Source organism: Tinamus guttatus, unplaced genomic scaffold, assembly GCF_059628265.1.
Source record: "Tinamus guttatus ecotype Peru unplaced genomic scaffold, ASM5962826v1 Tinamus_guttatus_pri_ptg000402l, whole genome shotgun sequence".
NCBI classification, from domain to species: domain Eukaryota; kingdom Metazoa; phylum Chordata; class Aves; order Tinamiformes; family Tinamidae; genus Tinamus; species Tinamus guttatus.
The window spans coordinates 1020531-1042963 of NW_028288936.1; the positions used below are offsets into that span (position 1 = coordinate 1020531).

At 36.4% G+C, this 22433-nt stretch overlaps 1 protein-coding gene across 1 annotated transcript in view; it reads left to right on the top strand.

Moving 5' to 3' along the window:
* Positions 1-22433, top strand: part of EYS (EGF-like photoreceptor maintenance factor) — a 636352-nt gene that overhangs the window by 422892 nt on the left and 191027 nt on the right. Inside the window, exon 25 of the mRNA XM_088531218.1 lies at positions 13305-13417. Coding sequence (XP_088387344.1) covers positions 13305-13417 — 113 coding nt within the window. The remainder of the gene's footprint in view (positions 1-13304; positions 13418-22433) is intronic.

Sequence of the window (22433 nt, forward strand, 5' to 3'; positions counted from 1 at the left end):
TCTTCTGCTTATCCAGCACAGTATTTGATCCTAGAACTTTCTGTTCAGAAGTAAGAGTTAAGGTTGCTGTAGTATAATGGACATTTTCTTTTATCTTAGCTTTTTTTTTTTTTTTTCCCCATCAGTGGGGCCTTGCTGGAGCCTGGCCAGGCAATTTGGCAGCTGTTACTCTCCCACTGTCAACTGTAAAAAGAATGAACTGAAGCTATTAAATCCCCAGGAGTACTGAGCACCCGTGCTACTGTCCTCTTACTTTACTTCCATGGCTGCATCAGAGCAGTCTAGAACATGTGTCTCACAGGGAAGAGGCATGCTATAGGACTGGATGCTACAAGAAACTGAACTTTTTCTTCTATATCTCTCCAGTTTCCTTCCTGAACTATTTGGGCCTTGTTTACTAGTAAGAACCGAATAAAATATCGGAAATTGCAGAAACTATCTAGATTGACACCTTAGAGGACTTGTCAGCCTTTGGAAAGCAGTGCAGACCATTTATTTCAGAGTGCTGAAAGATGCTCGTGATCTGTCAAATACCTCCTCCTGCTATTGCTGTTGGTACTTCCATTTTTGCACAGACTGTCAAAGGAAATGAAGAGGTCCACAGGAGAGAGAGCTGATTTAAGTCCCTCACTCTTTTAAAGCCTTCTGTGCCATCCTCTATTCCCTCAGAATATTTCTCATGACTGAAAGTCTAACATCCTTTCTTCCTATCTCCTTCCCTAGCTATTCCTTAAAATCTACCTTAACAGTTCCCACGGAGGTTGTCATTTAACCAGCCTCACAGTTGGTTCACCCATCATGGTGCGTTTGCCATCATTCCTACAAGCTTAGTCTGCACAGCAGCAGCTTTCTCTCCTTTCTGCCTTTCACTGCATGCAGCAGCAGTTAAAACCCACCATTTCAATGCCTGGTTTTAGATACAAATGGTCTTTTGATTAACTTCACCATCCAGCTACCTTCTAAGCTTCTTTGAATATTCAGAGATTAATTTCATCAGAAGGAAGATGCTATTTTGGCCAAGAATATAGATAAGCGATTTTGTTTCTGCAGTGATCATTTAAGTATTTTGAAGAACATTTTCAATGGATGATGCTGTGTTTTGAACTTGTGCAGTTTGCTTTTCTGAATTTTCAAGTTCAAATCCAGATGCTTGTCTCTCTGAACATTCTGGCAGGGGTTCAAGGCCGCTTTGTGTCTTTTAGCTATGAGAGTCTGTAGCTCTCAGGCTGTCCTACTGTTAACATCTTCAGTTTCTGGCTGATACTTCCACTTAATTTGTCCAAAGCTTGTGAGTAGTCAACAAGATCCTGCCAACAGGCACAATTCGTTTCAGTTGGCAAGGGATTTCCTTGATACCTTATCTTGATGTAAGGAATTTGTTCTTGGAGAAGATTTTCTGTGTCTGTGCTTTGATCCTTTGTCAACCCTACTTCTTTCAATAATTTTAAGGATTTGTCTTGTTTCTACTCAATGCACAATGCAGAACATATCCACTGCATTAAATATTGGATTTCCTCTGTCTGAACGCAGTAGAGATCAACAGATAATATCTTCTGCATTTCAATAATATGGCGCTCTATAGATTTTCACGTTTTTCTAACCCTAGCCCTAGCTCTCATCTCAGGCCTGGCCCCAGCCTGAACCAACCAGTTGCCCTCCTGTCTTGGGGGCACTCTCACACTGGCCATATGGTGATATATGCTCACACCCAATCATATGGGTCTCTACGCCTTCTTGTATAACCCTAGGCTTTCTAGTATAACCCTAACCCTGTTCCTAGTTTCAGACCGGGCTTTACCCTGAGCTTATAACCACCTTTGTGGTGAAAACAACGAAGGTGTCCTGGGAACTGTCCTCATGCTTCTTTTTGAATGCCCTACACAACGCACCGCCACATGGGACTGAACGCTTTCTCACTTGTCTGATCCTAAGCCTAATCCTAGATTTTATCTATAGCCCCAACCAGAGTCAACCAGTCACCTTCCTATCCAAAACCAAAAACTTGTCCTCGGAGCAGCCCCTCGCTTCCTTTGGCATGTCATTTTCAACCCACTGCCATATGTGGCTCTGTATTTTTTCACTTTTCTAATCCTAACCCTAGTTATAACCTCAGGCCTGAGCCAAGCACCCCCTCTCCCATCCAAAATCAAACAGTTGTCCTGGGAACAGTCTTGGAAGCACCATATTTCCTCTGACATGCCCTTTTAAAGTCACTGCCACATGGAACTTTGTGCTTTCTCACACATCTCAACCTATAGTTTAGAAGCCTGTTAATTTGACATAAAACGCGAGCTGTCTGGGCTTGATATTCTGTATAGCTTTATTTAACTAGGAAAATAAAGAATGTTTGAACTGAGAATTCCAGGTTTAAATGGAATAAAAACTAGAATCTGCTGTCCTGTGTTTAAAACCTTAAATAACAATGTCAGAAGATATAGAGGGAAAAAATAGCCAGACAAAACACACCAACTCTGTCCTTGCAAGCGAGTTTTTAGTCTCTCACTGAGTTTCCAAGGCTTAGCCAACTTGCTTTTCTCTGATTCTAACTTTTCTTCTCCATCCAAGCTCTCTGCTCCACTCTGCTAACACAATTTCCAGTCATTCTGCTTAAGCTGCAATCTTCTAGTTCCCTACCCTTGTTCTTAAAGGAATGTGATATAGACTAAAATCGTAAGCAAATACAGTGTGCAACCCATCACAGCAGCACCTTGATGCAAGGCAACTTAGGATAACCCTACAAGTGCTTCCCAGGATAAACAGATTTTTTGTCAGATCCAGTGTTTGTTATTTTGTCCTGCTTCCTCGCATGGATTACCACTTCTTTTCTCAATCTTTTTATGTTCTGTGCAAGTTCTGTCTTGGTTTGAGTTTTGGCACTTTTTCTTTCATCTTTACACTTTTTACTGACAATATAAAGCCTTTTTTACTGGGTCTTTTCCATTTTGTTTATTATTCTCAGTGTCCTCTTTCAACTTGTATTTGCCAGACAGTTCTGCCACTTTCACACCTCCCATCTTTGATGTAAGTGATTCTTTTTATTTCAGGCTTTTCCATTTTAAATGGAACAATGTTCATTAAAACAGTCTTCTATTTACATCATGGTGATTTCTGTTATTTCCTTTCAGAGTTATCTTGGTGACTAGTTTATATTGTGTCCTATCATCATCCTTTTAGACTCAGTGTTTATCTGATTAAAAATTTTGTCAACTCTTATGATGAGAACAGTCAATATCTAAAGTGTTTGGACTCTATTTACACCTAGTTATTTATTCCCCATAGTGATGTGATTTCCTGTATAGCTTATTTCTCCAGCAGCATTGCAGTTCACTCTCCATTTTCGTATTTAGTCTTGGGATCCTTCCTTCTCGTTGATTTTCTAAGGATCTGAATCTACCTATAGGCCATCAGCAAAGCCTGAGAAAATAGCCAAGTACCACATGTGCCAAGCTAGCAGGGAGGGCACTCTGTTCTAAAGGTAGCAGCCAATTAAGCTGTTGTAATAAAACAAAAGAGTCAGGGTTGAGAGGAACATGGTGATCATGTTCTTTGTGATTCTGTGATTTTTGATGTGCTTCAATAAAAACAAGAATGAAGGAACTGGCAGCTGTTACACATGAAAATAACAAAAACACACCTCCAATTTTGTGCTTTTTCATCTGAATGAGTCCTTGAAATGAAAGAAGAAGAAACATTTAATAATGGAGCTTTTTGACATTAGCATAGATTTTTTATTTTATTAGTAATTAATATTATGCTTTTTGAAGGCAAAAAGTAGTCTGGAGGAATAACTGTTCAGTGTTTGTCAGTCTCTTTTATGCTTTGAATCTCCCTAATCAGAAGTATCTCCTTGATCAGATGTATAGAATCTCCTTAATCAGATAAAAAAAACGGAGGTTGCTGGTTAACAGGATAAATGAGTCTGTGTGTTTGTGCCTGCATGTATAGATATTTATATGTGAAAGCATATTCCTTTTTTCTCTGAAATTTGAAAAGATCATGCTTTGACATTATATCATTCTGTAATCAGTGTGTGAAAAGTCTATTACTGGCACAGCAAAGATCCCTTCATGCAGGAGACTTGAAATCATGGGGCTCCCTGTGATTTGTAGAGTTTTCGCAGGAAATACCACACAGATGTGATCCGTCATTGCTTTCTGCCCTTGCGTCTTGTATGGTTGCTATTGGAGACAGGATACTGGTTTGGTACATGATAAAGATTGACCTTTCATCTAATATTTCTTTTTCTAAGAATAATGCAGAGAAAAAAATACTATATTTTGTTGGTTGGATGTGTTTTGTTGTGATGATAGAAGGCTCCATGGCTGCAGAATATAAGGGAGGATGAGTGGGTTTAGAGCCTTGTGAGTGCCACCCTGCTGTGCTGTTTTTAATGATGTTTGTAGTCCCTGTGAAGACCGAATAGAAAACTAACCATTGTAAGCTTGGTAAGATGTTTGTTGCATGAGTATCTTCTCTTTTAGATATCATCATAAAGCCTTTTAATAACATTGAAAATATTGTGACTGCTGGAAATTTGTTTGAACCAGAAGGCGCATTCTGGAGGAAAAATACAAAAGCTTTAGAAACTCAAAGAAGGGAAAGCAATCCTCCCTGCTATATTTGTACAAAACAAACAAACAAACAAACAGCTTGAGATAAGTCGAGAATAAAAAGAAAGGAGTTTCTCATTTCATACTGAGAAAAACAAAGCAGGTCAGCACTGAGGCTCAAACCAGTACTAGGAGGAGAATAACTCAGTTCCAGGGCCTGGGGCACAGGACTGCTGGAAATTTGTTTGAACCAGAAGGCACATTCTGGAGAAAGAACACAAAAGCTGTAGAAACTCAAAGAAGGGAAAGCAATCCTCCCTGCTATATTTGTACAAAACACACCATGGCTGCACTTCTCCCGTTTGTGCTGAGTTAACTGCCATCAATCGCAATCTGTGTCAATGCAATGTTTTACACTTCTCATTCTTTTACTTTTGCCACAGGGGCAGGAACATCTAGCCAAAAATCCATGCAGATGACAGTGGTCAGCTACCACTCAGTTGGTTATCATTCAACATGGATAAAGTTTTCAAATTTTTATCCATTGGTAGAGGAACACAAGAATTTGTCTCACTTTAGTAAGAATATTAAGTGCATTTTGGCTGTGTAAGGATTCATTACCTTCTTCACACATCATAGTTGAAGTTTTTATGTGATCAGTTTGCTGTAAATATACCTACGATCACATATGCATATAGGATTAACATCTTAGTGACGTCAGAAATCGCATGTTCTTGCAAACACCTTGGTATATGTGTAGGCAGCCCTGTTACTGTGTCCCTAATGCTGCCGTTTGCTGCAATACCTCTTCTCCAGCAGGCCCTATCGCTTATATGTGGCGCGCTGTTAATTTAGCCTTTGCCTCCTCTGCAGAATGTTTGGGCAACAAAGTCATTTGCTGAGAGGCATCGTGTCCCAGCTGGTACATCCCCTACATCTTGTGTGAGAAATGTTCTATTGTTATTTAGTTACCTTGAAACCACTCCTACCTTAAAAGAGGCTGGTCTGCAAAATAAAATTCTGTACTTAAGTATTTATTGAAAAAAATAAGACAATCCAGTTGCAGGTATTTGTAAAAGAGGTATATACAGGTTTTAAGAAAGCACACATATAATCCTAAACATTTATGAAGAATTTTTTTTCTGTCTCTCCCTTCTTCAATGGAGATTCTTAGTCTTTGTTAGAACCTAGGCAAGATGAACCTGTTTTGTTGGAAACTTTTAGCTTTTATAACTATTTTTTCTTCCAGAGATATATTCCAGGTAAATATAATCATCCCCGCAGACATATAGGAATTTCCTCCTTATACTTTTAGTCTGACCATCATAATACTAATTCCTTTGATATGCAGATGCCCATGTTTTAGATGTCTGTATTATCTCTTCAAGTTCATACAGGCAAACAACTTCTCATTTCAACTCCTCCCTTTTTTATAACTAAGCATCTGTGATTCAGTATTAACTGTTTCATGCTGAATCTTATTATACCTGTCCACCTGCACATAAACACATATCCTAGATACAATTTTTTCTAGACTTAAATGTTTATAGGTCTGAGCTATTGTTTACGGATTGGACAAGTATCAGAACTGAAAAGTGGCTCAGGGTGATGCAGTCCAAACATATTTCCTCTAAGAAGCTGTAATACTGTATTGTATGAGCACAGCACAGTGTTCAATATACTTAACTTTAGCACCACTGCGAAATGAGGACATTCTCATTTACAGGGAAATTAACTAAAATATTTAGTTAATAGAGTCTATACTTGATAAGAAAAATAAGCCTGATTTTCAGAGCTCACTGTTTGCTAAAATGATCTCAGGACAATAGACTTTAGAGCTGGACAAGACATTGTATCCTATTAATAAAGTACTGAAAAAGATCGGTTCCAATATTTGAACTTATTAACTAAGGATCCCAATAGCAAGCACATGTAGAGCAAGCATATATGCTTATAAGGAGAAGTACTGAAAATTATTTTACAAAAAGGCTAGATGTTACTAGCTATGAAACTTAGGGATGTCCTTCCTTACTTCAGAATCTTTATCTCTTCTGAAATGCACTGTTGCATTTGCTTAACTGCAAGGCAAGAACAAGGTTCAAAATAGTGACCTTGGCCAAGGATAAACTTACATAAAAATTGAACTTCTCGGTACACTTGAATCATTCTGATTTACTATTTTTAAAGGTCGTTATTAATTCCTTGTAGCTTAATGAACCATTCTCAGCCAGAACAAAATGGAATATTGAAACAGTGAAAGACTTTAGCCCAAATCTCACACTGCTGGTCAACTTAGATGAGAAGAGCATGCAAGAGGAACATGAATGTTGTGTAGTGGCTAAGCTACATCAGGTTCTAGGCCCAGACAGAACATCACTGTGATTCCCATTGAAAAGCAGAGCAGCCCAGGGAATAGTTTTACCCATGCTGGCCTGGTCACAGATGCAATGTCAGAGTCCATCCTCACTTCTTTGAGCCACAATGCAAGGGACTGAAAAGCTCAGGATTTTTTGATTTTCTCTAGGAGAACTACCAGGGTAGAAGTTTTGCAACATCTGATTTGAATTACTAGAACAAATAAGAAAGGAGGAGCACAAGTGGTAGCCTGTACTATCCTAGGCAGTCTTTAAAAAAAAAATCATTGTTGTTTAAAATAAGTTTCATAATAAGCCTTCCATATCCATGGCGTATATAAGAAACACAAATTTAGAGTCATATCAATCAAATAATAAAAAAAATCAAAAAAGCAGTGACATGCGGGAAAAATCTGACTTAATGTTTAATTTATGTTAGGTACATCTGAAATAAAATTATTTGTGGACATTTGGCTCAGAATCACTCTGTCAGTTTTAAATCATCAATCATTACCATGTCATATAAGATTAATTACTGATATCATAATATATAAGTGAAACTTAGATGTTATCCTTAGGCTTATCTGTAGTGTTTTATGCTTCAACATGTAGGAAAGATTTTAGTTCCTCTCTGTTTTAATGTCTTTATTTTATACACAGTAAAGTAGGTAATTTTACTGATATACTTTCCCTTTTTTCTTCCTGTTCTAGCATTTACCTTACGGCTATCAGAAACTGAAATATCAGCTTTTTCTTTCATTGCTTATGTTTTCAGAACAAATAGCACCTTCTTGTCAGTAAATTTAAAAAATATATATGCTTTATATGTCTTTAATAAAATTTGATGAATGCTGTTTTATGCTGTTTCATCTACCAGTAAAAATGTATGTGGATTAAAACTGAAGCTGACTTAGAAAAGTATAGAAATGTAAATACTAGAAAGTGAAGTAATGAATAACATAAGCTTAAAAAAAAAAAAAAAAGTGTTTTTCAGCAATACTTCTCAAAGGAAGTCCCACAGTTCTCTAGCTAGGAGTCATATGAATTAAGCAGAGTAACATGACCCCTTTTACTTAAACTACCAGAGTATAGGGTAGAGTTTACTCCTTCTGCCTGTTGCTTATTACTTGGTGTTAAAAAAATAAAAACAGAAAAAATAAAAGCGTTAACATTTTTGATCACAGTGTTGTCTGAATGACTCATGTTAATTTTTAACAAAATCCTGAGAAACTTGGTAGCTTGAGAAGTCTTGAAAAAAATAGATCCTACCAGTAGCATAGTGCCTTGAAAGCATAAAAAATTCAGGGCTTATAAAATGGCCTGCTGAGAGAAAAACCACTCCTGTTGCATCTATTTGCCAGTGTGATTAGAAGCTAAATGGTAGCCTTATACTTTGCATTGTATTTAATTCAGTATCTAACCCAGGAGCGTGGGTCATAGAATGACATTTCTTAAAGTACAAATTCTTCTCTTTTGGGGGAAGAAAGCTCCACAAGGAATTAGACTTTCTGAAAGGAGATTATTTCTTTTACTCTGATTGTTCTTTTACTTCTCTGCAGGTGACACTGAAGTTCAGCTGCAGTAGGTTAAGAGCAGATTAAAATTCAGCTGCAGTAGATTTAGAGCAGATTAAAATTCAGAAGGGTAGTCACATTTGTTGTTGTTTGGCAAATTGGAGGAAGATATTGAGTTGAGAACAGAACATCCTTAATTTGAAAGTTCATTAAGACCCCTTTATACAGTTCTAATCACTAACAAGAATCAGAGTAGGGCAGAGGAAACAGTACCATAGGGTGAATTTTATCTTGCAGTTATGTTGTTGTTTTCAATCTGTCATGTTGTAAGTAAATATAAAGAAAAATATCAAAACCCATACTGTTTATGCTTAAAATTATGCATTCTGACAAATCCCACAGTTCTCTCCAGGAGTTCTGCAAATCAGACTCCAAAATTAGATATATTTCCAGGAATTATGAGGATGTGAAAAATTATCTGATGGAGTGTGTAGCTTGGTACATTATGATGTCTGTTGTGAGAATTCTTTTAATATATAAAATGTAGCCTGGGGGAGACAAGTGAGGGAAGATTATATTATGTTTTGTTTTGAATAAATGTATTTTTATTGTAGAAAGCTCTGGTCATAGACTAAAGTCTCAGGTTAACGGTACCTAACAGCAGGTCTGATTTGGGCTAACCTGTAAGGGATGTTAATAAATGGTTTGGGCAATTTGCAGAAACCTTCCTTACCAGATATCTATGCTACTTTGTTGAGTATAAAGGGCACTTAAAGAGTGTAGTATCAGATATATCTGGCTAGTTCCTGAATAGTAAGTTGTATTAAATTAAATTTCTGGTGTTGCTATGACCCTGACATTTTCAGGTAATTTAAGTATTATGGTTTATCAGCATATTAATGTATTTTTTTTAAGTGGAAGGGAACCCAAATGCATATGCAATCTACACTTTAATCTGCTAATCACAAACTTATATCAATTCTCAAACATAGTAGAATAAAAAAATGCTTACTTTTTTATTTATATCAATAATGCTTATTCCTAAATATGTTTAAATAGCTATTTACTTAGCTTAGCACTCTAAAGGCAAGTTATGGTTTGACCAAATTGTTTGTGATGTAGTTACGATTACAGCAGAAATAAGAGGCCTCTATGTATTTTAGTACTGCTTTAGTAGAAAGTGCTACATTTAAAATATACAATAACAGCAAAAGAAAAATTATTGGGATCCTAATTGATAAGCTTGCTTTGGGGGGAAGGAAATAAAAGAAATCAAATAAAAGTATTCACTGATAATAGGGCTTGGGAGAATACAGATAAATGTTTATCCCTGTTCATTTGCTGTTCTGTGTGTGATATGGATCGTAGGTTGCCATGGTGATTTTTTCCCATATTAACTTAATTGTCTTGATTGATGCTAACTGGAAAAGTTAAAAGCAGCTGTGGTAAATGCTGACACTATACTGTATTTTATCCTTATTTTTATTGGTTTCCTTGGTTCTTTTTGGTTGGTTGGTTGGTTGGTTTTTTGTTTTGTCTTTTTTGCAATCCTAAGAATGAGGGCTTTCCTTGAAAACTTCTACAGGGGTAAGGCTGGAACAGCCATAACTAAGAACTAACAGTATATTACAAAAGATCAGGGGAGAGAGGAAGAGTGCTGAAGTGGTGGTCAGCATGGGCAATGTCGTAACGGTCTTTTAGGAACCTTGCCTTAAAGGAAAGGACAGGTGGCTTTACCTCCAGGTTTTAAGCAGAGCAAGATCCCATCCCATCACAATACGAAATGTGTTTCTTAGTGACTGGTGGAGAAGAAGGCAAGCAGTCATCATTTTGCTTATGGCCTTTAATAATAAGAAAGGAGGTGAAGATTCATTTGAAAAATTCTGTCTACATAAATGTTCAAATTCTAAAAAGTTGGGCACAGACACAGGATTTTGGAAGATAAAAATCCTTAGTGGATCAGCAAATTCAAGGTCTTCATAATCCAAAGTACCATCTTTCTATTCAATAGCGCGTCATGAATTGATCTTCCAGTAATTTGACTGTTTTTGCCCCCCACACACACTTTTAGCATCTGCGACGTTCTGTGTCAGACTTGCACTGTTTAATTTTAAATTGTATGAACAGTAGCCCTGTTTGTTTGCTTTCATCCTGCCACTGATTTGTGTCATTTCATGCCCTTTCTATCCTGTACTTTGAGAAACAGTGACAACTCCATTCACTGCCTACATACCACTCTTTTCTAACCCTGCTTTGTGGTGGTTTTTGTTTGTTGGGATTTTTTTTCAGAGTAAATTTCCTAGTCTTTATAGTCACTCGCTGTTCAGAGACCATCTCAAACCCATCATCATCCTTACATGTCTTAGTATTGTTGCATATTGTGAAATTCTACAATAGCTCTTCTCAGTTTAAATTTTTGTTTTAATTCCCTCAATAACTTATCTGAGTCACTTGTGACTATGCTAAAAAGCGCAGACTTTAATAATGATTGCCCAGGGACTTTGTGAGAGCTCTCTGTACTGAGAGCTCACTATTTATTCCCTTTTTTTTCTTCTTCTTCTTCTGTTTTAACTAGCTCTTCATTTATTGAAGCCTTTCCCTCTTACCCCAAGGCTTTTACTTTGGAACACTATCAAGCACGGAAAATTGCTGAAAGCCTTTCAGAAATCACAGATGTAACTGCAAAGGTGTCCTTTTTCACATGTTTAGTGTTACTACTGTAAATTATGACTTCCATTTCAGAAAGCTTTTTCAACTCTCTCCCCAAATATTATGTTCCTCTATGCATCTATTATTTGTTCTTCAGTGTATTTTTTACTTATTTTTGTAGAATGGAACTTGGACTTAGGGGTTCATAGGGTTCATAGGACCTTACATCATCATCATCTTCTTTCTCAAATAAAAGAAAGATAAATTGCAAAACAACCATGCCATCTATTCCTGTGGTTTGGATGCAGTATAAAGACATGACCACATAAGTAGTTCAGTAATTTCCTTTTAAACTTTTGGGCAAGCACTATTTGGTCTTCAGATTTTTCTTCCATTAGTTTTGCATGTTTATGCTAAAACCTATTCTAGTGATTATTCAGTTTTGGACAGATCTCTCGTGTCTCTTCTAAAAGGACATTTGTGACACCTTGGGACATGGAAACCTCCAGAGCTCCTCAATGTTGAATTTAGATGTAGAGAGTTGGCTTACATTTCCTTGTCTTTGAATCCTCTTACCAGAATCATCTGTTAGCCCAACAGTCTTTCTGTCAGGCTTCCTGCTCCCTGTTGTGTTTAAAAAAGGATTTAATACTGGTCACTTTGCTTTTAGGAAGTTGTTCCTTGAAATCTTGTTTGTTTTACTTTATCTGATCTGCTTTATAGGGTTTTTTACCTACCAAAATTCATATTATTTCTTATATTATTTACTTTTAAAGTAACTTCTTAGCCATTTAGCCATAACTTCTTAGCCATTAGCTAAGAAGCTTAGCCATAACTTCTTAGCCATTTAGCCTTTTTTGTTTGTTCGTTTGCTTTATTTTAACCTTGCTATCTAAAAATTGCAATTCTGTTTAGGCTCCAAAGTCTTTTTTCTTCTGATAGTTTATTTCCATTTTCTGTGAAGCTCCAATACCTTGTTTATCTATTCATCTGCTTGTGTTTTATTCTTCTGAATGTTCCTCTGAATTTGCTTTAAAAAAAGCCTCTTCCTTTTGCATATAGTGCTCCCGTATGAAATGATGACTGCATTTAGGTTTTTTCTGTTTCTGCAGGTGTCTAAACCTAGCTACTTTACAGTCATTGTTATGATCCTCTGCAGTGTTAAGAATCATCTGAAGATTTGCTATTTCTTTAATGTGTTCCTGACCAGCAGTCATTGTGGTGCCTTACTTGCCTTTTACAGGAGTAACTGATATCTTCCTTCTCTGGACATACTCAAAACCCAGCTGGACATGGTCCTTGCAGTGTGCTCTTGGTTGCCCTGCTTGTGCCCAGGAGTAGATGATCTCCAAAGGCCCCTTCCAACCCAGTCAGTCTGCGATTCCACCGCTACAGCTTGTTCTGCCCAAACAGTCTCACAAGTCCCCAGTAGATTGTGTCAGTGACGTATCTTAACAGTCCCAACATTGTTTTTTTTTTTTCCTATTTTGGCATGAAATTTGAGTCCACGGACATGAAATTTCTTTTATAAACTGTGGACATCTGTAATGTGGCCCCAAGAACAGGTATATAACATCTGGGGTGCTCAGGAACAGCGGTCCTAGTGAACCTGGTCCAGTGCTTCAATGCATAAAGTTTTCTCTGCAGCATCGTGGGTAATTTGGTCATATATTTTAACACCTTCCAACACATTGTGTGACTATTACTTGTTTAGATGGCCGCATATCCAGAACAATTTATTTTTTCTGTATTTACATAATGCCTAGAATGATTCTTATTCTTAGTTGGTCCTTAGGCAGCTTTGGAACATGATTAATGGTATTAAATATGTTTTAAGCAAGGGAGTAGTAATTTTAAATGTAGACTTTCAAAGTTTCTTTCTTTGCCATTCCCTAAGCCCTATATTCACCTGTAGCAAATAAATACCTGATTAAAGACAAGTCTATTTTTTGCTGGGGTGTCAATGCACCTATAGTCTTGTTTGTATGTCGAAAACAATGAGTATATTTTAGAAAGATTGCACTTCTATTTTTTTGTAATTTCTTCTTACATTCACAGTTTTTGTTGTTGTTTTTTATAGAATTTCCCTATAGGGGAAAAAAAAATGGAAACCAGGAGGTATCCTTAGAATCAGCACACTTCTACAGTGTATTATAAATCTTCGTCAAAAATCTTTTTAAAACCAAGTTGCAAGGATAATAAGCATGAGAATTGTGTGCATTTTTCCTCTTTTGTAGATGCCTGGACCTGTCTACAATTTCACTGGCTGTGTAGAAGTCATAGAAATCAATAATGTGGGACCTTTCAACTTCTCTAATGCTGTGGGCAGAAATAACATTGACAATTGCAGGTAAACTACCCTCTGTGCCTTTTCAAGTCAGAAGAAATTGTTTGTGTTGATTTTCCTTTCTTCCTAAAATAGGGTGACCGTTCTAGATAATTTCAACAATACTTAGGGAAAAACTGACTATACAGATGGATATTTTGCTTTCTTTTATACTTTTCAAGCCTTTTTTTTAATGGAAAATTTTTTCAGCATAGTTCAATTAAGCTTGACAGCTTATTTAGAGTGTTGAAGCATAGAAGAAAAAGACAATCCTAAAATAAAATATAGGAGTGGTCAGGGTAAGATGCTGTTTGTATTTCTATTCATGGTTTTGGGATTATCATTAATCATTGTTGCAAATGCTGGAAACTTGCCGCTGCCCATAATATACGTAAGTTTGTAAAAACTACAGGAAAACACTGCTTCTGAATATTAAAAAAAAAAAAAAAGGAAAAAAAGAAAAGGAAAAAAAGACCGTGACTTCAAGAACTACTTACATATTAAAAATTAATTACTGGAAAATCATAAACCTTCCCAGATGTCTCCTCAGATTTGAGGAAGTCATTCTGCATTTTGCATAAGCATTACACGTTTGATCTCCTAAATTCTAACGAAGCTGAAGCTCTATTTTTAAACTACCGATTAAAAGAGGAGCTTCTTTACAACAAGGATCGTTACCATCTTCTGTGCTTTCTTTCATCCTGCAACATAATCTTTTCTCGGAGGCAGGTGTCTGTGTCCTTAGGCTTTATCACACTACTTTCTCATCCGTGTTTCTTGTCGACTAGTTTACTCAGCCTATGAGAACCATAAGACCCATGAGATTTTTTCATCAACTATTTGTTCTACTGTAGATGGGAAGGTGAAAGTTTTGAGGCAAAAATGACTTAGATACTCTTTAAACTTATTTTTCTTCAGAATGCTGCATTATTTGTTAGAATTTGTAGAATTATATACCAAGGTTTAATTCATTTTGTATTAATTTTGATGTTTCCTTTTGATTTTAATCAATTAGCAATTTACTCAGAGATATGGTTGGTGCTGTATATTGACAATAAAAATGACTTCACCTCAAGTGAGAACTCAGTGGTTACAGTCTAGAGGCTGTTTCTTGCAAATACTTCGGTACGTAAAATGACACTGTGTTTTGTATAGATGAATCTTGAAAACAGTCTGATACATTAAAGAATGTTAGACTGCCTCAGTCCCAACTATCCCTCCTAACATGTCCCTTTTCCCTTCTCTGCTCCTTCCAGAAGGCTGTAGATGAGCACAATGGTGTCCAGTCTTGTGCACTCCACAGAGTTGATTCCATCCTGGCCTGAGCCTCAGCTCTTCCAGTTTGTGAACACCTGGAAGCAGAATTCAAAGTTGTCTAAATTTATCTGCATGGCATAGTTGTGCCTTACGAGCAGACTAGAGGGAAGTCTGGTTGTCATTTTCCTGACACTTTCCCTGCTAGATTTTTATTCTTTTCAAGTACCTCTGCTTTTGTATGTTTAGCCTTACTCAAGGGTCTGACTAATACCATTCGTTCAACTTGCTTTTATTTCTTGGCAACTCCAGCAACGCGGATTACCTTATTACTGTGGTGGAGAAGGTCAGCCAAGGGAGACATGCAGAAACTTCTTAAAGTGTATGGGTTTGTGAGTAAATTTTAACCTTATGAATTTTTAATAGGTTTGAAATTTACTCAAATGTGTTCTGCCATTTTTTAACTAGGTCTATTTGAATTTTAAAATACCAAAAGGATGAGCTAATATGTGCATAGAGTATAGAGAACTTTCACAAACAAATTTTAGATACAGTTCATTAACCTTTTCAAAACTATTGACATCACTATTTCAGGACTATTCAGTACATTTTAAAGGACATTATATACTCTGTGTTCCTTATATCTGAGATTAATGCTATCCAGGTTGCTGTTTGCATTTTTCTAAAGATTAAAAAATTAAAAAATAAGGCACTAGTTACACTGGCATATGTATGGGATTATCTGTCTAGAGTTCCTTAAATATACAGGGAAAGAATGCTGTTAGTACCTCTAGCATTCAGATTTGTAATGCAAATATCATACGCTGCAAAGGAGCGTGCATTATTTTTGCTGAACAGAGCTAAATGGGAGATGGGGGCAAAGTGTTGATTGCTTTTCATGTAATGTACAAACAAGGTGCTACGTAATTTCGAGAGTAAAGTCAGTACCAGAAAACAGAATAGGACCAGAGAGCTTAAAACTTAAAGCTACAACTCTCATCATTCTGAATGCCCCAGACTTTTGGGCACGCTCAGTGGCACTGACATTTCAAAAATGAGGCTTTAGCTCTGTTGGTATAGAAGATTAATTAATACGCAGCTAAGCCTATTGATGAGGATGACTGTGAGGGCTAGATTTATGGATTTTTCTGAGGTTGCTTTTCAATACAGGCATACCTTTGATTCTTGATTGAAGCAGTAAAGTAGATATTATGGTACTTTTACTCTTAAAGGGTCTTAATTGGTCTGCAGGCAGCTTGTTTCTCCTGCAGTCCTATAGTGCAAACTGCTCTGCCACCTTTCTGTGGCCCGGGGGGGAGAAAGGAGAGGAGCTTGATGTTCACGTAGCCTATGTAAACCTGCTGTTCACAGATCTGCTGCAGCCCATGGTACTCTAGAGGGAAGAGAGCAGCAGGTCGAGGGAGGTGATCCTGCCCCTCTCCTCGGCTCTGGTGAGGCCGCACCTGGAGTACTGGGTGCAGTTCTGGGCTCCACAGTACAAGAGGGATGTGGAGCTGCTGGAGAGAGCCCAGAGGAGAGCCACAAAGATGATTAAAGGACTGAAGCATCTGTCTTATGAGGAAAGACTTAAGTGAGCTGGGTCTCTTTTGCCTTGAGAAGACTAAGAGGAGATTTGACTACAATCACCTGAGAGCAGGGGGGTTGGACTAGATGATGTGTAGAGGTCCCTTCCAATCTCAGCCATTCTGTGATTCTGTGAAGGATGTATGTGCCCTATTCAGGGTTCACCAGAGCTTCCTGCTTGAGAGGGAGCGAGGTGGAAGCCAGGAAACTGCACAGCAGTGCCTCTCTGGCATGGGCTGGAGAATCAGCTTGAGCTTCAGTGCAGAATCGCAGCAACAGAAGTCATCTGAGCTAAGTTGCTTTTGGTTTTAGGAAAGGTTGTCGTAGAACTCTGTCGGTTGCAAAGGTCAGTCTCCAAAAGACAGCTTTCTAGAATATATATTTACCTAAATCTTACCAAATGTTATTTTAAGATGCTGTTTAAAATATTCCTATTTCAGAGGAGGCAATTTTGAAAGAGATAATATGATGGCCAACGACACTAAAACAGCCGATTGGAAGTAATAGATCATCTGATGAGTTCTGTTAAGAGATGAGATCTTTAATTTCTTTATTTTCAAATAAATATTTGGGATGTGTTAATACAATACAAAATTTATATATTTTAGGAAATGGTACTGTAGTAGGTTTTCTGGATAAATGATCACTTTCATGTAAAGCTTGGATAATAGACATAAATGAAGCTATGAGATTAAATATTAAAAGCTGATGTTCACAGGCCTCACTCCTGTTTAGTGCCTGGGAGCTGGGACAGCCTTGTATTACTGTAAGAATTTATTGCATGTAGTAAATTCCAAGGTTCCAAACACATACACGGATATGTAAAATATATATGTGTAAGTGTGTGTGTCTATGCATACATAAAAAAAAAAATTGAAATACCAAGCATATATAATGGCCAAGTGTGTATATAATGATACCTTGATTTCTCATGGAATTGCTAAGTGCCTGCGTGGGAGCTAAGAAAACAAGAATTAAAAGATACTCTGTGTGTGTGTATGTGTGTGTGTGTATATATATAAATAATATGTGCATATATGTATCTGCAATCCATGACTTATTCTTGTGTTAAACAAATTCCTAATTAGGACAATGCATCCAGCTGTGTGCTGTTTCCTCTAAAAAGAGGTTTATTGATGGATGTAAATGTTCAAGGCAGATTTGTGCACTGACAGGCAGGAGCTAATAAGCTGCTTTCTTCATTACTGCCTATAGGTCAGGTTTTTGGTTGATTTTTCTAAAGATTTTATTTTGCTGTTAATTTATCTTAAGCTATTTTTTCCAGTCTGAAATTGAGCAATGACTCTGATTGCTATTTGTATTCTGGAAAGAGGCTCTTGAATGTGCATTACCCAAGCTCCATCCCATCAGGAGGATTGATGATTTTCCTAATGCACAGCAATTTTCTCAGGAGCTATGCAATATATTTTGGAGATCTCTACATGGTTTCAGTAAGCCCTCAGTTATCCACTTTCCAAGTTCTAACTCCCCTTCCTTATCTGTGAGTACTCACTTTTCCATTCTGTAGTTTTCAGTGATATTTTTCAAAACATCCCTTAGCAGTTCTGTAAAATTCAATTTCCCATACAATTTTTCACCATGCCACTTCCTCTATGGTACTTCCTGCTTTTTAAGAGTACTGCAAAACTTCACAACTCAAGGCATCTGACACCAGTCATCTGAAATGTTCGAGTTCTTTCTTGTTTAGAAAGGGGGAAGATGGCACTGCTAAAAGATGTTTTGCCCCCTATTTGAGAAAAGTGAAACCACTAACATTTCACATTTGGAAATGGCTACTATAGTGGTGTATACTCTCCATACACCACTACATACGTACATGTAAGTCATAGTAACAGCTTCTGCGAGATTCTAGTGGGGCTAAAGGGCATTTCACGTTAATCTATTTGGGCTGACAAAGCTAAATTCGAACAAATGTACAAGCTGGTCTAGGGCTGAAGTGAAAATCACAGAGTTAGTTCCAAATCTGGGCTTTTCTGTCTATTTACATCTCAGTTTATGAATAAATGCCCAGTGCTATGAGAAGCACTGAGCTTCTGGTAAATGTGAAAGCGAGGTTATTCGAACTTTAATTACATTTTTATATCTCAGCACATATACTTTTGCTTGAATTTTTTTCATTAGCAGTTTGGAGATACGTGCTCAATTCTGAAACAACAACAACAAAAAAAGCATATATATTGCTCTCGTACAGTAGAAGAAAACAAGTGAGTGACATTGTTGTCACTTAGTTTTGTCCATTTACCAGGTTTTCCATTTTCTGTGGTTAACTAAAATGTTAAGTACATTATTGAATATAAAGCTTCAGAAATACCATTCATTTGTATTCTTCATATATATGATGCTTGATGATATCTTAATAACAATTCTGTCTAATTTTAATAGAGAGCATGATAATGAGTATTTGTTCTTCTTCATACATTTTTGCTATTTCTTTTATCTCTCATCTCTTGCTTTTGCTGTCTGATAACATTTTCTGTGCATTCCTAATTGCCTCTTCCTTCTTTTCCAGGGTCTAATTTGCTTTTATATACTTCCGTCATCTTTGCTTGTGATTTTGCTTTTTTGTGATTTTCCTCATCTTTTATTATGCTTATTTTCAGCGTGTTCTCTGTCTCTTGTGGCTTTTGCTGTCCTGTGCAGTTTCTTTTCTGCTGCACGTGTATATGTATATAAGTGCTTTTTTCTTTTAACATTTTTTCCTCCTTTAGCATATCTGTTAAGATAATAACTTTTCAGTGATACAGACTCAGTGTTCAAAAAAAAAAAAAAAAAAAAAAAAAAGGAACAACTGACAGGACTAATCTTTCCTACTGTTATAAATCCTCCAAATCACTGTAAATTGTTGTGTAAGCCTTTTGCTCAGTCTTCTGAAGTGTTCAGAGGGAAATGTTTGTGATAGATTTTAGGCAATCCCTGTGCTAAATATATACAGGTGAAATAACAGAGTTTGCATGTATTACATTTCTCTCCCATTTCTGGAAAACTAAAACTGACTTTTGTTTTCATATTCTTTAGTTTTTTTTTTCTGAACTTTCATATTATTTTGAGCTTTAATAACTAGAAAAAAAGCCATAGTTATTCTTGTTAAATAAAGTAACCCACTACCTTCTGGGAGTGATGCTGATAAACTATCCTCATAAAACTGCTCTTTTCCTATACAAATAATAAAAAAATACAAAGCAAGTGTGTCAAGTGATCAAATTGCAGCTGGTCATTTAAGAGGCCAATTGACAAATCCTAAAGTCCTTCTTGAGCTTTCACTGGCTCTGTTCATATATTTTAAATAGACAACTTCTTTCCCATTGGATAAGGATTCGGTTAAACCTGAAAACCAGATCGTCCTCCCCACAGACTAATTCTTTACTCCGCTGTCCAGAACAAACCCATTTTGATGGAGTTATATAATATCGAATATCACCAACTACCATTGATTCTTAGTGTATATGATGACCAAATTCATTAATGCTACTTGTAAAATTTATTTTATCCTGAGTTTTTAACCATTGTATATAAATTTACCCCGTAATCCATAATTCAGAACTGAGGAAAGCATCTTCCATTTGTTGCATACTACAAGAAGGTGAAATGCATGTGCCCTTAGCATTTGTCCTGACAAAAAAAAAAATCAGTCTCCCTTGGCCACCTTCAAAGACCCACAAACGACTGTGATTAGTGCATAAAGACACTGTCTCCATCCAGAGAATGTTTTTAGGTCCTGGAGAAGAGAAGGAGAACTTCTTGGGTGGCTTTGCAGCCTGTTCTCCAAGAGGTCTTGCTTAGGAGATGGGGGCAGAGTTGGGGATGTGACACAGCAGTGTGGGGCAGCTCCTCGGGGGTGCTGGGTGGCATCGCAGTCCAGGGGGCAGTGGGGAGTCTCTTCAGTGTCAAGAGCAGTCAGGAGGAGGAAGCTGCAGCCATCACTTAAAAGCAGTTTTGCAATCCCCAGCCTTTCTTACCAGTGAATTCTGTGGTAATCTGACAGGAGGAAAGGGACAGAATTTGAAAATATGTATTTTCAGCTGCAGCTAACAAGGATGACCTTTATATATGTATATACACTATATATTATTTATATGTGATCCTTAATATAATTAAAGATTATATATTTTATAATGTTTATCTCAAAGATTATAGTTTCAGGAACAGTACATACAGTAGGAATATTTTGGGTTGCTGTAAGTGTGTGACAATATTGATACAAGCAAATTACTTTCTGGAAAATTGATTTATACTTCCCTAGAATCTGTGTCATCTGAACAGGGACTATCCTTCAACATGTTTAGCTTTTGAAATACAAAACCACCACAAAATTTAATGAGACCTTTTTTGTTGTTGTTGTTTAATTTTGAGATTTATATGAAAGATTCATTTTCTGATGAATGAATGCAACTCTTTAATTCTGTATTTCGACATAGTTCCCCCTTAGAAATAATACTGTAAACATAGGAGTACAAGTGTTTTGCTAAAATAAAAAAACAGCCTTGAGGTGAGATCACTCAGCTGGAACAGCTTCACAAAACAAAAGCTAAATTTAAAGCCATTTTTCTGACATTTTAAAACTTCCTTAGATATATTTTTCACAACATTGATAAAATCAGGTGTCATAACCATTGCAATTCTCTTTGGAAACATTGCCTTAATGCTTAAGAATAATCACCTTAATGATACAAGACATTGAGTGGTGTGGTTCAGTAGTTTCTTGAAATTACCACTTTGGCTTCTAGCCCAACAAGTATGTGAAGAAGAAAGGCCTATTACAATGGAAAAAATATTTTAAATTTTGTTCTTTTCATTTAAAATTACAGATCAGTCCAGGGTTATTTGACAGAGTTCTGCTGTGAAGAGGTTTCCGTATAAATCTAAGTCTTAAATTTATTATGAACAATGGCTCAGAAAGCAAACTATGTAACGGGAAGAATTGTCTGAAAGCAATTGACTAGTAAAAGAAATTATCTTGCATGGTTTCCTTATTGAACTACAGTTTCGTGTTGAGCTTTAATGCTAGTATTTGATGTCGTTCCAATTACAGAAATAGAGAAAAAAATGTTTTGTTGTGTACTCACAAATAATTAAACTTCTCAGCAGATTTCCATGATTTCCAAGTTATGTGCTGAGAGTGCCTCGTAATAGAGGTGTAGTTGCTCTTGTTATTGGGCCAGACAGTATTGTGAGAAGAGAGGCATATTAGACAGAATAAGTAAGAATAAGAGTCATATTGAAAGGAAGAATTTGCCTACTGAAAGCTTGAGTCAGAATAAGAGTTTCTTATAGCTTTTTGTTGGCTTTGAGATTCACTTTTGAAATTTATAGAGAAATAATAAGAAGTCTTAAGAGTTGCCTTCGAATGATAAAACCCGGAATGATAAAAGTTCAGAAGTTCCATTTTATTCTGTCGAGCAGAATAGGCTGAGATTCATTGTGTGTCCTCCATTGTGTCAGTGAATGGAGTGGAGGGCTTTGTGACTTATAATGAATTTCTGTATTTTATAAAAATCTCCTTTAACAAAGCCAAAAGCAAAACAATCAAAAATATATCAAAACCTTGCCTCTTTTTATGGAAAAGAAAGTCAATTGAACATAATATTATGATAATATAATATGTATATATATATATATATATAAATGGATTATGTAAAATAAAAATATCAGTTAAGATGTTTTGAACTCCTCTTTGGAATAGCACTTTTAATGACATCTGTTCATTTCAGATCTAGAATGGGATTCAAACACCTAAATTTAAATACAGAATTTTTATAAAAGTAGATCCCTCATATTGCTAATAGGCATAAATTGGCTGTTATAGTGATATATGTCCTGAACGTTTAAATCAAAGTTTGATATATTAATGTAGAATTTTCTTACTGAAAGAAATTTAGAATAAAAAAAAAGTCTTCTAAAATTTCTCAGACTGTGTGGTTTTAATTATTATGAAAACTAACTAACAGGAAAGCCTGATTTAAAGAAAGTTTCTTTATATACTTTTTTGAAAATAAGAGGTTTGTACAAAACTTCCTATTATGAGTGCTTGTTGAAAATGGCCAAACCCAGAAGAAAGGAGAGAACCCTGAGGAGTTCTCTTTACTTTGGAATTTGGACAAGCAATTCAACATAAGTTTCTGGAGTTAAATTGTTAATGTGATTCCTGGCTTTCTGAGCAAGAAAGTAAGAGGGTAATTTTGTT